Source organism: Mustela lutreola, chromosome X (assembly GCF_030435805.1).
Source record: "Mustela lutreola isolate mMusLut2 chromosome X, mMusLut2.pri, whole genome shotgun sequence".
Taxonomy (NCBI): Eukaryota; Metazoa; Chordata; class Mammalia; order Carnivora; family Mustelidae; genus Mustela; species Mustela lutreola.
The window spans coordinates 92,984,437-92,998,748 of NC_081308.1; the positions used below are offsets into that span (position 1 = coordinate 92,984,437).

Below are 14,312 nucleotides of genomic sequence, written 5' to 3' on the forward strand. Positions count from 1 at the left end.
TTCTCCCTCTTTTCTCCTTCTTAGCAGGCATGTCTTATGGTCCCAAGAGGCTGTACTAGGCAGTCCAAATTCCCACCCTTACAAGTTTTCAGGAATATATGGATATTCTAGAACACTAGAATTCTGTGAAAAGTAAGAGTAAAGAGATTCTGAGTAAGGACTTAAGAGTGCTCCCTGGAGCAAAACACAGGTGATTTTGTACAAATTTTGTGCTATTCCTTGTGGAAACTCAGGGGCCTTTTTGACTTATTTCCTGGTCTGGGTGGTGGATGGGACAGAAGGAGAGGTGAGGTGACTCTGTATCACATGGGGATAAACTGCCCAATTCACACAGAGCAAAACAAGGAAGTACCTCATCCCAGGTGGGCACACTAACGTGAGGAGGCCTACGGCTTTGGTAATTCTTCAGACACTTTCTCGTCATCTCACCCCTGGCGATCTAGTAAGGAAGCTCTGGCGAGGCAGAGTACTTCAGCAGGGGCCACCCTGGTGTTCCCTGGGAGCGATTCTGGCCCGAAACCTACCTTTTGCTTATTTAATGTCCGACCCCCGACCCCAGATATTCACACAGAAATGCATGTGAGGGAGTTGATGCCTCCTTGGGCTTGCAGATGTTCTCAGCTCTTTCTTACCAAGACATACAGCTCTCCCACCATAGCGGGCAAGCAGCAAAAACCTCAGTAAGGATGTAGAAACAGAGTACACCCTCATCGGAGCCTTTCAGGAGGACATGGCGGCGGCCGGAGGGGCCTGGGACTGTGGGCAGAAGAGGAAGAGCGGCCATGCCCAGCCTGGGCCATGACAGTGTGTCCCGGCCTCGAGGGGGGGGGGGCAGCCTCTCCAGGATCGGCTGTCCACCAGGATCGCCTGTCACCTCCCTCCCTCGCTTATGGTGTACCTGAAGCAGGCGTGGAGACATCAAGGCCTTTGCCTGTGATTCATAGATATTCTCACCCTGGACTGCTAGGTGAAAACCGCTCCCTTCTACTCACTCTCAGAATCACCCATCATTCATGCAGAACTTGGCCAAGGTCAGGCCAAATCTCTTCCTTCACTTCAAATTCTGTGCTTCCTACATCATGTCGCTTGAGCCTGAGAACCTGCCTGAGGGACCCTCCCAGGGTCCCCCCCCCCACCGTACCCCCACCACTGTCCTCTGCCTCTACACTGGGGACAGGGGCAAGGCAGGGCCTCACCATGAGGAAGGAGTACCCGATCCAGAGGCTGCGCCAGCCCAGGGGGCACCGCGGGATGGTGACATCCTGGCTGTGCACAGCGATGGCCTGTGAAGGTGCCTCGCACACAGAGCAGCGGCTGATGTACTGGGGGATCTGGGCCTGGCCCACAGGCATCATGGGAATGGGGGCGGTGGTGGAGAGCCAGTAGGATTTGTCATTACGCCCGGCGTAGTGGCACACTTCGTCCATGTTGCAGTAGATGAAGGGCATGGTGCTGAAGCGGGGCAGGCAGGAGCCAGCAAAGCCTGGAAGGAGAGCAGGTGGGCAGAGACAGGTAAGGTGGGGCCGAGAGGCGGGGCTGGGACCGTGCCCAGTGCCACCAGGGCTAGACTGGCCTGGGTGGTATCCAGCTACTTGTCCCAGAGAAGGGACGGCCCTCCTTCCAGGGCTGGAATATCATGCATCCGCTGGCGTCTGTTGGTCCAATCCTATTCTCAACACACCAGGGAAGTTCGAGAATGAAAGGAATCTTTGTCTAAGCCGTGGAAGGACCCCCTAATTAATCTGCTGTGTCAAATCCACATTGAATAGAGTGAGTCTGTGGTTCAGAGTTGGCACACCTGCAGACAATACAATTAATTCCCGGGTAATTGCTGTTGCCCCACAGGTCATATTATTATTATTATTACTCCTGCTTAACATGCCGAACATTGTCCTAAGCGTTTTCCATTGGGTGATTCATGTAATCCTTATAGCAGCCTCTGAGATAGGTACTAGCCTTAGCTTTGTTTTCGTTTAAGGAGGAAGTGGCAGTTCAGAGAGGTGGAAGAACTCATCTAGGTTTCCCAGCCAGTAAGTGGGAGCGCCAGGGTTTAAACCCAGATATGCCTGACACGGCAGCTACTGTTGGAATCCTGCTACCCAATGGTGGGCCCGCCCCAGGCTGAGAGGACAGAAGAAGGGAGTTCTTGATCCCTGGGGTGGTGGTGGTGGTGGGGGGTGACCAAGGCTGGTGTCAGAGCCGGTACTTACCCAGGTCCTGGTTGTGGGCTTTCTCCTGTCCCTCCACGAACAGCAAGCTGTAACCTACCCACAGCTGGCTCATCCCGACAGGGCACAGGGGCACCTGTTCCGACTGGCTGTGCTTCACCAAGGTGTACCCCACTCTCACGCTCTGCCCAGGCACTCCAGCCCTCCCGAAGGGACCCTTCTTCCCTGGAGCGCCTGAGAGGGAGACAGCAGGAAAGAGAGGTAGGGTGAGCCACTCATAAAGGCAGCCACTGACCTCAGGCTGAGCACCCAGCTGGGCTCACTGGATCCTCACAAAAACCCGATTACCCCGATTTGTAGACAATGGAACAGGCTCACAAGTCCCCCAACCCGTGGAGCTGGAATGCCAGCTCAGGCGTATCCAGCCCACAGTCCCTGTTTGCAAAAGTGTGCTTATCCAGCTCCCCTCCCCCAGCCGCCAGGCCTCCCGTCCTCTATGACGGCAGGAGGGGGCCGAGGGGGCGACTCCTTGGAGCTTGCAGGCTCTCCCAGGACATAACCGGGCCCCTGATGAATCAGAGGCAGCGAAAGCAGAATTGGGATTAGCGGGACAAAAATCCCACCAGTTCTCCTGCCCATGGAAGATGTGGCTAGTTAATTGTACCCCTTTATCCACGGAGTCTCAGAACTGGTCTCTGCGCAGGACAACTGATTTGCCATCCCTGTTACCAAATGGGAAGTAAGTAGCAGCCATTCTTCATCTCAGACTTTCTTATGCCTTGAACTACCCCTTTCCCATCCATGTCAGAATCCCAGGGTAGAAGAGGGGAAGTGCAGGGCCAGGGGCCAGGCTAGAGGACCATCATAGCTCTCAGAGAAGAGAACCCAGAGAAGGATTTGGAAGGAGTCCTTGGCCTTCCGGAATGTGGGGCTCTCATCCTTCCCAGGCTCAGAGGTGGATGGGAGCGAATGAAATGCAGTCTGGTTTTCCAGGCTCCTTTCAGTGCCAGGCTTTACTGCCCCATTTCCTGTTTCTCAGATTTGAGATTCTGGCTCACTCCAAATCCCCCTACCCTCATGGAAACCCTCAGCCCCCTGGTGCTGACATCACCACACCTTCAAATCCTGGAGGGCCTTGCAGTCCAGGAAGACCAGGGTCACCGAGAGCCCCAGGCGGGCCGGGGAGTCCGTTGAGGCCATCTTTGCCAGGGATGCCAGGTAAACCTTTGGAGCCTGCAAGGAGAGAAGGCCAGCAGCCGGGACTCAGTGTGGGAAGTCCTTGAAAGCAGGCCCCAGGGAAAAAGGACTTGTGTGTTATGCCCAGAATTGACCAGGAGAGGGCGCACTGACCATCATGTTAGAGCACTCCTGGGCTGAGCCACCTCTGCTAGTTCTTAGCTTCCTGGCCTGGCTTCTCTGTCCTGGGACCACTGCTCTGCACTTAGCCCTTCTGAGCCCCTTCACACCTACTCCTCCCTTCCTCTCATTCTCCTCACTATGCACAGAATGCACAGAAGCTGTCAGAGTCCCATGTCAGAGATGAGAACACCTGCACCCAGAGAGACTATTCACTTACTGGAGCTGGTGCATCAGCTGGGATTGGAAGCTAGGATTGGAAGCTGGGTTTCCTGACCACCAATCTGCACGAAGCCTCGGACTTTGTCCATGGCTCTTGACCTCCCACCACACTTCCTCCTTCCCTCGGCAGCACAGTAGAAAGGGAAGTGCTACCCTGCCTGGAGTAGCTGCTATGTTCTGGCCACACATGTTCTAAAGCCAACTACTTCTGCTGACCTTGCTGCCCCCGCTTCCCAACAAGAAGTTCAGGGGCTTTGTGAAGGAATGGAGGAAATGCTCTGAGCTGGAGATCCCAGCCAGTTGCTTCAGCGTCTCAGCCAAGGCCGTCTTAACTCCCCTCCCCGAGAAGTCCCCTGTCGCTGGCGCTCTTCTAACCTTGGAGGCCTACAGGGCCTTGAACCCCAGGGTCTCCCATGAGGCCAGAGATGCCATCGATGCCTGGTAGACCCATGGGTCCAGGAGGAACCTGAACTGCTTCTGTAACTGGTTTTTGTCCAGGAGCACCGCGGGGTCCAGAAAAGCCTGGGGACAAGCGGGAGAGATGGAAATATCAGGTGGAGGCAGAGGAGGCAGCCAGCACAGGGCCCCAGAAGCTTGCTTTCCTGCCTGGCCATCACCCGCTTTCAGCCTTTGCTGTTTGCCCCCACAGTCCCCACTGGATCCATCCAGAAAGACTGTCACTATCCTTTATGTGATGTTCTCTTTACCCACCTACCTCCCCAGTGAACTGGTAACTTCTAGAAGGCAGGGAGTGGGTTACATTCATCATGTTTCCTCAGGGTCTGGGACATGGTTTCCTAGGGCCTGGGACACGGTAGGCTAGTCAGGACACATCTGTGGCCAGTGAGGTGGCCTGAGCTTTCGTCTGGGGCTGGCGTCGCTGGTTTGCTCCCTCACTGGTTAGAGCACAAGGCCAAGGAGGCCAAGGGGAGGAGTCCAACCTCAGAGATTCAGCTGGCACCACAGCCTAGGACCTTGAGCCTGGTCTGCCAATTTACGAAGAGACACATGAGCTGATTTGCTTACTATTTCATTGACCAACTATTTTTCAAGTGCCTGTTATAGGGCACACCCTGATAGTCTGAGGCACAGAACGTTGTGGAGATTACGGTCTTGTGAGAAAGATGGGAGATGCATAACCTGAAAAATACCATTCGTCTCCCTGCAAGTTGTGAGAAGCGCTACAAAGGAAATGAACAGCTCAGTGACAGTGACACAGACTGTGACGGTGAGCTGAGGGGTTCCTGGGGTGGAGAATCTGCTTGAGAAAGAGTAACAAGTGGCCTCTTAGAAGCAGGGACATTTAAGCTGAGACGATTAAAGATGAGAAGGAGCAGGGGTGGAGTGGAGGGCAAGAGGACTCAAGGAAGTAGACCTCACCTGTGCAAAGGCCCTGGGGTCAACTGGGTTGGCTAAATGAAAGAGGCTGGTGTGGCAAAGAAGGGGAACAGAAAAGAGGAAGGGCTGATGATGGGGATGAAGAGGGAGCTGTCCCATGGGACTTTGGGAACCACAGTTCATTGCTCTGCTATGGGAGGCCAGTGGAGGATTTATGTCTTACAAGATCTGACTGCTTCATGGAGCAATGATTGTTGGGGGAGCTGTCCAACAGGGGAGGAAGCCATGAGGCCAGTTAGCAAGTCACTGCAGTGATTCCTTTGAGAACTGGCTGTGCCCTGGACCCAGGTGGCAGCCAGGGAGGGGCTGAGAGGTGAGCAGATGCACACATATTGAGGAGAAGCAGCCCACAGGGTTTGCTAACAGTTTGGGTGTGCATGAGGGGATGGTGGTAAAGGATGGAAAGAGTCCTTCATTTCCAGAATTGAGCCCATGGCTACGTGGCGACGAGTGCAAACCAAACTGAATGTGTCCGCAGAGGCAGAAAGAGTGCAGAGGGGACATCAGCGGCTGGACCCATGGTGGTAGTGACCTTCAGTTCCAGAAGCGGCCGGGGGCAGCGATGCCCCAAGCTGGGGAGATACCCTTTCTGGGGGAGCTTCATTCAGCTGCCTCAGACATCCAGGCTTTCTTGGTGTGGTAAGCAGTGTAGGTAGGCTCCTGTAGGTTCGTGACCCCCAGACCCATCCCTCGAGCTCGGGAGCATCCAGGCACGTGCTCTCAACTCACCTCTGGGCCCCAACTTCCCCTTCATTCCAGGAAGTCCTGGGTCTCCAGGTGGCCCAACTTTGCCTGGAATCCCCATGAAGCCAGGCTCACCTCTCATGCCTGGCAAAGTCCAAGGGAAAGCAAGTTAGGGTCTGGCACGGTGGTGCAGGTAGGGGACAGCGGGGTCGAGACTGGGCCGATTTGAGGGTTGGAAGGGCATGATCAGGAAGGGGCCATCTCTAACTGTGGAGTGGGAAAGGGCCCAACAGCCAGCCGTGCAGCCATACCTTTCAGTCCTAGCTCTCCAGGGAGGCCGGAGAAACCTGGAATTCCTTGGTCTCCTGTGGGCCCTTGAGGGCCAGGAACTCCAGGGAAGCCAGGGTCTCCAGGGTCACCTTGATCAGAGGATGGCCCAGGGGGCCCTGGGGGCCCCGGGGAGCCGGGGCGGCCTAAGGATAAGATCAGAAGAGGAATGAGGGCAGATGAGCTGGAAGCGGCCACCACCAAAGGCCTTGGGGCTGCTAGGAAGCCAAAGCCTATTCCCAGGGCAGAGAATGTTCCCTTGCTGTATGTGGGGTCCCAGTGCCTGGACCTTCCCAAACCCTCCAAGCAAATGCAGCCCGTTCCAGTCCCCTGTGTCCCTGCTGGGGGAGGGATGTGGGGGCCAAGCAGGCCCATGTATGTCCAGCAGTAGGAATGCGGCTGGACTGTATCAGGACCTCTCCCAAATCTGGACAAAAGGCAAAGGCCAAACCTCTTTGGGGCTTCCTGTCTTTACCTCGCTCTCCATCTAGGCCTGGTCGCCCAGGGTCGCCAGGCTGTCCCACTATGACTGAGGGCAAGGAGAGGCCTGGGGCACCAGGCAGACCAGCAGGACCCTGGAGACCTGGGAAACCTGCAAAGAATAAATGAAAGGTGCCACTATGGGCTTGGTATGGTCAGGCATTTCCAGAGAAAATGGAAGGGGGGGGGGGTGGCAGACCGGCGAAGGGCAGCAGACACACAAGGTCACAGTGATTCCCTGTTCTCGCCTGCCCCACGCTCCCTCCTCCACAACACCCCCACCCCCAGCAGGTGCCTCGGTTCCTCCTCGGGATGGAGCTTTGGAAAGTTCTAGCTCTCAGTGTCACTGGAAATGGAAAAATTTCAGACAGATTTCCCTCAAACGGGGAAGAAAAGAAGGCATGACCTGGAACTGAAGTTTCCTGAAGTGTTTTTAAACCTCCTGGCCCTGTGGCACATTTTCATTGAATTAGCCAGTTATGTCTGGGGCTCCCCAGAGAAAGTAGAAGGGGTGAGGTGGGGCATGGGCTCCAGCCAAAACAGCCGCCTGCTGGGTCTGAGTGGAAGTCCCAAGAGGGCTGCAGCTACCAGTGTCTTCTAGGGCTAATTTCTGGGTCTTCTAGGTAAACTGGAAAATACTTTTACAGACAACTCATGATATCAGCTGGATGCTTGCATAATTTCTCTATACCATATCCCCTCCCCCCTTTTGATCAAAGAAAAAAGCCATTTATTAGAGTGGATACAAAAATACTCATCTGCTCTGATATTTTTTACGTGTTTTCCATTTGTGCAACGATTTCTACTACAACGCTCAAAACCAGAAAATTTCAATGGATGACAGATTTATTGAATATGCACACAAAAACATGCGTGGAGTCTTGGTCGGAAATCGCATCAAAGCCATACGTAAAATGTTGAAGTCCGTCTTAAACTTGTAGCATAAAAGAAATGTATTTATTATTTTGGCATACTCTAGAATACATTCCAAGGAAGAGAAATAGATTCCACTGGGTGATCAACTATTCTAGTGCTTGAGATGATTTTTGTTTGTAACAATAAAATCCAAAAATGCTAATGTTGAATTTTCGTTTTTCTGATGAAGAAAGCCAAAAATACTAAGGTGGAACTTCTTGTGCTTCATTAAAGAAATAGTGAATCCATAAAAATGCATAAAGAAAGATGGCAGATGGGTGAATTCCGGTGGTTTTTACAGCTCATTAGTGAACTGAATGCAGATGGAACATAAAGGACAAAAAAGTAAATTTCAAGAAAAGGCTTATTCAATTATTCTAGGTCTGGAAACAAGACAAAAGAAAACAAGAAAAAACAGTTGTAAAGCCATGTGGTGCTACTTCTAAGTATGGTCAGTTACGTCTCGATGAACCTTTCAAGTATTTTTCTTTGTCACAAAGATAAACATCTGAAAAGAAAGACATATTGTGTTTTTTCCTGAAAATATAGCTTTATATATACACATACATATATTTATATATATATATATATATATATATATATATATATATATATATATATAGTGAAATGAAGCAAAAAGCAATAAGCAAGACACCAGATGGTACTATGGGTAGCACACAGACTATAAAAAGCTCCCATAGTAGTTTTTGGAGGTGCCTTCTCTTTTTACCTGTTTCTTGAGTTTTGAATTCCACCAATTTAGCATTAAAACTGAAATACAGGTTCTACTGATCTCAAGTAGTAAAAAAAAAAAAAAAAAAGTTCACGTATTTCTTTAACAATGAGGCACTTTAAAGGAGTATATGAAAATGCTGGGTGGCATGTTTTTCCAACTCATTTGAGTGTCCAAGACTTAAGCCTAGATACACAAGCACAGCCTCTAAATATTTAGTGCAAATGAGAAAATGAATGGTGGGATTCAAAGTTATTTAGATAAAGGTATTTTAGGACAGGGACTGGTTTAGGAAGTTTGCTTTGGAGTAAGTCTTCATTTTACACTGATTTCTACAATCATAACAGAGATAGGTTTCTATGGGAGGAAGATATTTGCTGTGTACTTTTAAAACCATGTTTTAATTAGATATTGAGAGGAGCAGAAGAATATTTATAAATAGCAAGTAAAAAAAATCACCCAGATAAAAATGAGCATCTCTGTTCCAACCACTCAGTTTAAGAAAAAGAAGAGGGCATTACCTTTGAATTTCCTTGCATGCCCTTCACAGATCCTCCCTTCCAAGGGGCAACCACTCCTCAATTTTGTGTTCCACATTCCCAGTTTGAACACATGTATCTGTGTCCTTAAAAGATATATTGCTTGTTTTCATTTATTTATAAATTGGTCAGTGGAATCATACCCAATGTCTTTCTCTGCAACTTGGGTATTTGTTTATTTGTTTTTTCTTTCTTTGTTTGTTTGTTTTAAATCAACATGGTGTTCCTGAAATGTAGGCATCTTCACATGTGCTTTTTACTACATTTGTCACTGTGATTTTCTTATTACCACAGAGAGTCAAAGGAAATGGATAATTTAATGACTAGGCATCCATAGTCAAGATGGGAAACCATCTGGGTTTTGCTTCTATCCGGGCCCCCTCTTTCTACCTCCTGTGAAAAAAGCCACACTCTCTGCCTATAGGCTCAGACCCTGCGGGAGCCCCCACTCGGGAGAAGCTGCTGGCTTTCAGAAAAGAACAGGTTGGTCCAGACCAAAAGAAAGAGGAAACACAGAGAGAGCAGATGCACCAATATAAAATTCACTAGAAAATGAATTAGTGTAGGAATTAGTTCCTGGAAAACAGACACGCATTATACAAACATGCACATAAATAAGAGGCAGGGGGCCCTCAAGCTCCACAAGCAAACGGAGGTGCAGAACATTTTGCAAATAGGATTGCCCTGGGAATACATCATGATATAACGGACGTTTCTTAAGCACCTACCATGTGCCAGATGCTGTGCTAAGTGCTTTCATACCTACTACCTCACTCCTCATTGGTTCCTCACCAAACCTGTGCAGTCGATTCTCTTATTATGCCCATTTTATAGAAAAGGAAAATGAAGAGTCCGTTGAGGACCGAGGGGTGAGTCATTTCCTTGTTCAAGGTCATATAGCCAGTTTTGGGTAGAGCTGGAATTTGAATCCAGCAGTCTGACTTCAGAGTCCATACTCCTAGGTAAGATGCTACACTAAATTTGTTTCCTGTCTTACATCGAGTGCCTTGTATCTGGGTCTTAGGAACATTCCCAAGGAGAAGGAGAGAATCAGAATTCATTTTCACCATTTATGAGGTTGGGAAGGGAAGGCTCAGAAGGAGACTTCAGATGACACCATGAGTCAGGGGCTGAGATGAGGGCAAAAACTGCTTTCTAGTAAACCCCACAGATCCTGAGTGCCTGGGGAGTGCCTATCCTACGGAGACATTTATCCTCTTAGTCTTGGGCTCCTTCCGGCAGCCATGCTGTCTTTTAAGGACCCTGGCAGTGGCGCGCCATCCACCCCGGATGTTGAGGAACTTCTGGCAAATCTCTTGCTAAGTGGACAAGCCCTGTCCCTCAAGACCGTTAAAGTCAGGCCCTGGCCAAGGGTGCAAGAGAGACCCTGGGGTTAATAAGGGAGAGCAAGAGGGAATAAGGAGGCTAAAGGGAGCTCACTGGACTTCTCTCCCTGACATGCCTTCTGAAAAAGCCCTAAGCATGGCCCCCAGCTCAGCAGTCAGTTCCATTGAGTTCCATGATCCCTAGGGACATGAAGATATGCACAACTCAACCCTGTGAGCCATGTGGCCCTGAGGAGCCCCAGCCTTGGCTCCCTGGCCGGGCCTTACTCAGCTTCTACAAGGCTTGACTTGGGCTCACTTACCTCGGCCACCTTTTTGTCCTTTCATTCCTGGCTTCCCTGGGGCTCCGAGGCCAGTTCCTGGAGAACCTCTTTCCCCTTTGGGACCAGGCAGGCCAGCTGGCCCAGGCACGCCGGTTATACTAGGTCCTAGGAGGAGATGCAGACAGTGGAGGGACAGAACTCAGTGCAGCTGAGGCCCTCCTGCCTCGCTCACAGGCTCAGGGACTGTGTGACACATGCCAGAACAGGAGTACTTAAGTAACGAGAAGGAGAGCTCATTCTGGGTAGAAGGACGAACTTCTTCCCCCTCCTCCTTCCTCCACAAATCAAGGCACCTCAGACCGGGACAGGAGGGGGCTGGCAAGGAGATTTATGAGCTGAAGGATATGGGATATCCTACAGTTGAGAACTCATGGCCAGCCCCCGCCAGCCTTCTGGAAGAGATGATGCTCTCCTTCTTGCCCTTGAGGGTCTTCCTCACCTGGATTTCCATGGGTTCCCTTGGTTCCTGGAAGCCCATTCAGTCCATGTAAACCAGGAAGTCCAGGGAAACCTGAGGAGACCGAGTATCAGAGATGGCTCCAGCAACTTCTGAATCATGATGGGTCAGCCAAAGATCCTGCACCCCAGGGCCTTGCGAAGTCCTCATTTTAAAGGTCCTGGTCTTTTTGGAGGCATTACTCAATGCTCTAAGGGAGAGAAGACCGTTCCCTAACCTCCACCCTAGCACTTCCTGACTCTCCTTAGTGACCCATACAGCTTTAAGAGAAGGGTGGTAGATGATTCAGTCTCTTTGAGAACACAGTGTGGCAATGCCAAGACCTAGAGGAGCCAGCAGCCAGAGACTCGCTGCCCATCCCTGACACCTGGAAGACTACGTGTGCCAGGACGACAGCCTTTCTCGCTAACTCTTCTCTCCACGTATTCCATGTTCTCCTCCTCCGATTATCCATCATGTGACCCAGCCAGTGACTCCCCTGGAAATGACTTGCCTCCAGAGAGTGTCTCTTAATATAAAGGAATTGCTGTCCTTTTTCTGAAGGAAAAACCCCTTTCCCCATGACCTCCTCTCAAATACACATACCTTTGGTTCCCATTAGGCCAGAGGGTCCTAGGGGCCCAGGTGCCCCTGGATGGCCTGGAGAACCCGGAAACCCTGGATTTCCTCTCATGCCTGCAGTCCCGGGGAGCCCTGAGAGAGAAAACAAGGCAGGAGCTCAGACTGGACCATGGCTTGAAGCCAACCCTCAGTTTTTCAGAATACAGTCATCAGGTGGCACGGTACCTGAAGATCCAGGAAGGCCAACATCTCCAGAAATCCCAACATTCCCATCTTCACCTTTGCTTCCTGGGAAACCCACATCACCCATGATGCCATCTGTTCCTTTCATGCCTACAAAATCAAGAAAAATGCTGAGTGTTCAGGCCCTGTTTCAGGCACCATGTTTCTTCTAGGGAGAGAGGCAGCAGGAAAGGAAATCTACTTGAAATCTCAAGAGAGTCAGGTCCAGTGAAAAGCCTCTGAAAAATATGGCAATGGTAGCTGTCTTTGCATTTGCAAGGTGCTGCCCACTAAGGTAAGTCAATGTGTTCTGAGTGCCCCCATAAGGAGCGGTAATGGGTGGAAATGACTGAGAACCAGTTTAGATAACTATAAACCAAGGAAGGGAAGCCATTATCCCAATGGTCTTACTAGGCTTACCCCACGAGTCTCAAGGGGAAAGTAAACTGGTTTGCTTGGGGAAACTGTGGGCTGCCTTGAGTAGATATGTGTCAGGGTAGAAATTTCTCTGCACTGGATAGAAGTTATAGAACTTGGGGGTTGACCTCCCCAATTCCTCCTGATCCTCAGTTTTGAGGAGTCTCTGAGACACGTGAGATAAAAGGACAGAAGACTTACCTTTAAAACCAGACTCCCCAGGTTGTCCCTTGGGTCCTGGGCTACCGGAAATTCCAAATGTCTGACCTTGATCTCCTGGGGATATGAAGATATTGTCCAAGTGGTTAAGAGAAGCTAGACCTCATTTTGCAGCAAAGAGATCTTTTGATGGCAAAACCTTTTCAGATTCAATGTAGCCAGAGGTGATCTTTGACAAAAGTATGCACTGGGCAAAAGCGACCAATCACCAAAGAAAGACTGGGATGCTATCAGGCAATTGGCGAGAAATGCTGTTACGTGAAGCATATCTCCACTGGGAAAACATCGCTAGGTTCAGTATGCGCAGAGAAGACGGGAGGAAGAGTGCTAAAACATCACCAGAATGAAACAATGATGATGGCAAGTATGGGAAATTTTCCTGCCCTGTGAACTGGGTTCAGCAAGGGAAAAGACTGTCTTGAGCTGAGGCCCTCCTCTGCTGCTGAGTTTGGAAGGCAAGTGGGTCAAACCACTGTTTGTCACACATGTTTGAGGAGCAAAGTCTGAGAAGGGGGTTTGGCCAAAGAGAAAAGGTAAATCAATTCACTTCCCTTTGAACGCCGAGTTTCCTTCCCCAAGAACCCTGAGCCTGCTAGAAATCCACCTTACTCTGGAAACACCCATTAAAAGAGAAAATGCTCCTCAACTTTTTAAAAAAAAATATTGTTATGTTCAGTTAGCCAGCATATAGTACATCATGAGTTTTTGATGTAGTGTTCCATGATTCATCAGTTGTGTCCAACACCCAGTGCTCATCACCACACGTGTCCTCCTTCGTACCCATCGCTGGTTACCCCAGCCCCCCACCCCCCTTCCTTCTGTAAACTTCAGTTTGTTTCCTGGAGTCCAAGTCTCTCATGGTTTGTCTCCCTCTCTGATTTCTTCCCATTCAGTTTTTCCCTCCCTTACCCCTGGTCCTACGTGCTGTTCCTTATGTTCCACATATGAGTGAACTCATATAATTGCCTTTCTCTTTTTGGCTTATTTCACTTAGCATATGTACAACGGACTATAACTCAGCCATCAGAAAGGATGAAGGCCCACCATCTGCATCAACATGGACAGGACTGGAGGGGATTATGCTCCTCACCTTTTGAACCTGGGAGACCAAATGTTCCTGGGAGTCCGGGAGCTCCACGAAGGCCCTGTGAACCCTTCAAAGCAATATAGAAATCATTATTTCTGCCCGGAGCTCGGGGCCTTCCACACTCTCGCCTCCCACCCACCCCTCACCTTCCCTGAACCACTGCCTAAGAAAGGTCTACTGTGTATGCTGTGGCGGGGCGTGGGGGGGGCATCCTGCGGAAGGGAAGGTGATGAGCCAAGGGTGGAAATGCGTAGTCAGGGTTTTTAGGGGAGGGACACTATCTGCAGATTAATCCCGGTCCCATCATTCATAACTTCCCAACGGCTATCAAAAGGAGAATCTTGGGAAATCAAGGTGTGGCTGTTGTAACAAGTCTCTTTAAAAATACAGGACATAACCGTCCAGCCAGATGTTTGGTGGTGCCCCCTGCAGACAGTCGGCTATCGCCCCCCATGTCAAAGCTCTGGAGCCATGATGCATAAGGAAAAGGATTGCTTCGTGGGGAAAGCGACAGCCCTCAGCTGCAGGTTGTGCAAGCTTTGGGTCCCTGCAAGGAACCACGTAGCAGGCAGGCTGTGCGCAGGTCCTGGAGTCTGCATTTGGGTTAATGTTACCATTTTTATAGAAATGCTTTCCCACTTTGACTCCATCCATCCAAGGGGTGGAGGAGTCAGGATCATCCAGCTAAGAATGTTTTCCTTTGCAGATGCTTCTGGGATGTGTGTGTGTGTATGTGTGTGTGTGTGTGTGTGTGTGTGTGTGTGTGTGTGTGTGTTCTCTCCATCCCAAGGCCTGCTGCTTTTAAAGGGATGGAATTTTGCCTGCGAGGAGTGCAGGTATTCTAGAATCCACTTCATT

General features: G+C 50.3%; 1 protein-coding gene across 3 annotated transcripts in view; it reads right to left on the bottom strand.

Moving 5' to 3' along the window:
• Positions 1–14,312, bottom strand: part of COL4A6 (collagen type IV alpha 6 chain) — a 269,640-nt gene that overhangs the window by 2,698 nt on the left and 252,630 nt on the right. For all 3 annotated transcript variants that reach the window (XM_059156531.1, XM_059156532.1, XM_059156530.1), the window contains 13 exons: positions 13,458–13,521; positions 12,350–12,424; positions 11,735–11,842; positions 11,534–11,641; positions 10,931–11,002; positions 10,471–10,596; positions 6,631–6,747; positions 6,140–6,301; positions 5,874–5,972; positions 4,122–4,268; positions 3,285–3,401; positions 2,211–2,402; positions 1,197–1,483 (listed from right to left, as the gene is read on the bottom strand). In XM_059156531.1, the coding sequence (XP_059012514.1) occupies positions 1,197–1,483; positions 2,211–2,402; positions 3,285–3,401; positions 4,122–4,268; positions 5,874–5,972; positions 6,140–6,301; positions 6,631–6,747; positions 10,471–10,596; positions 10,931–11,002; positions 11,534–11,641; positions 11,735–11,842; positions 12,350–12,424; positions 13,458–13,521 (1,674 nt within the window). The remainder of the gene's footprint in view (positions 1–1,196; positions 1,484–2,210; positions 2,403–3,284; positions 3,402–4,121; positions 4,269–5,873; positions 5,973–6,139; positions 6,302–6,630; positions 6,748–10,470; positions 10,597–10,930; positions 11,003–11,533; positions 11,642–11,734; positions 11,843–12,349; positions 12,425–13,457; positions 13,522–14,312) is intronic.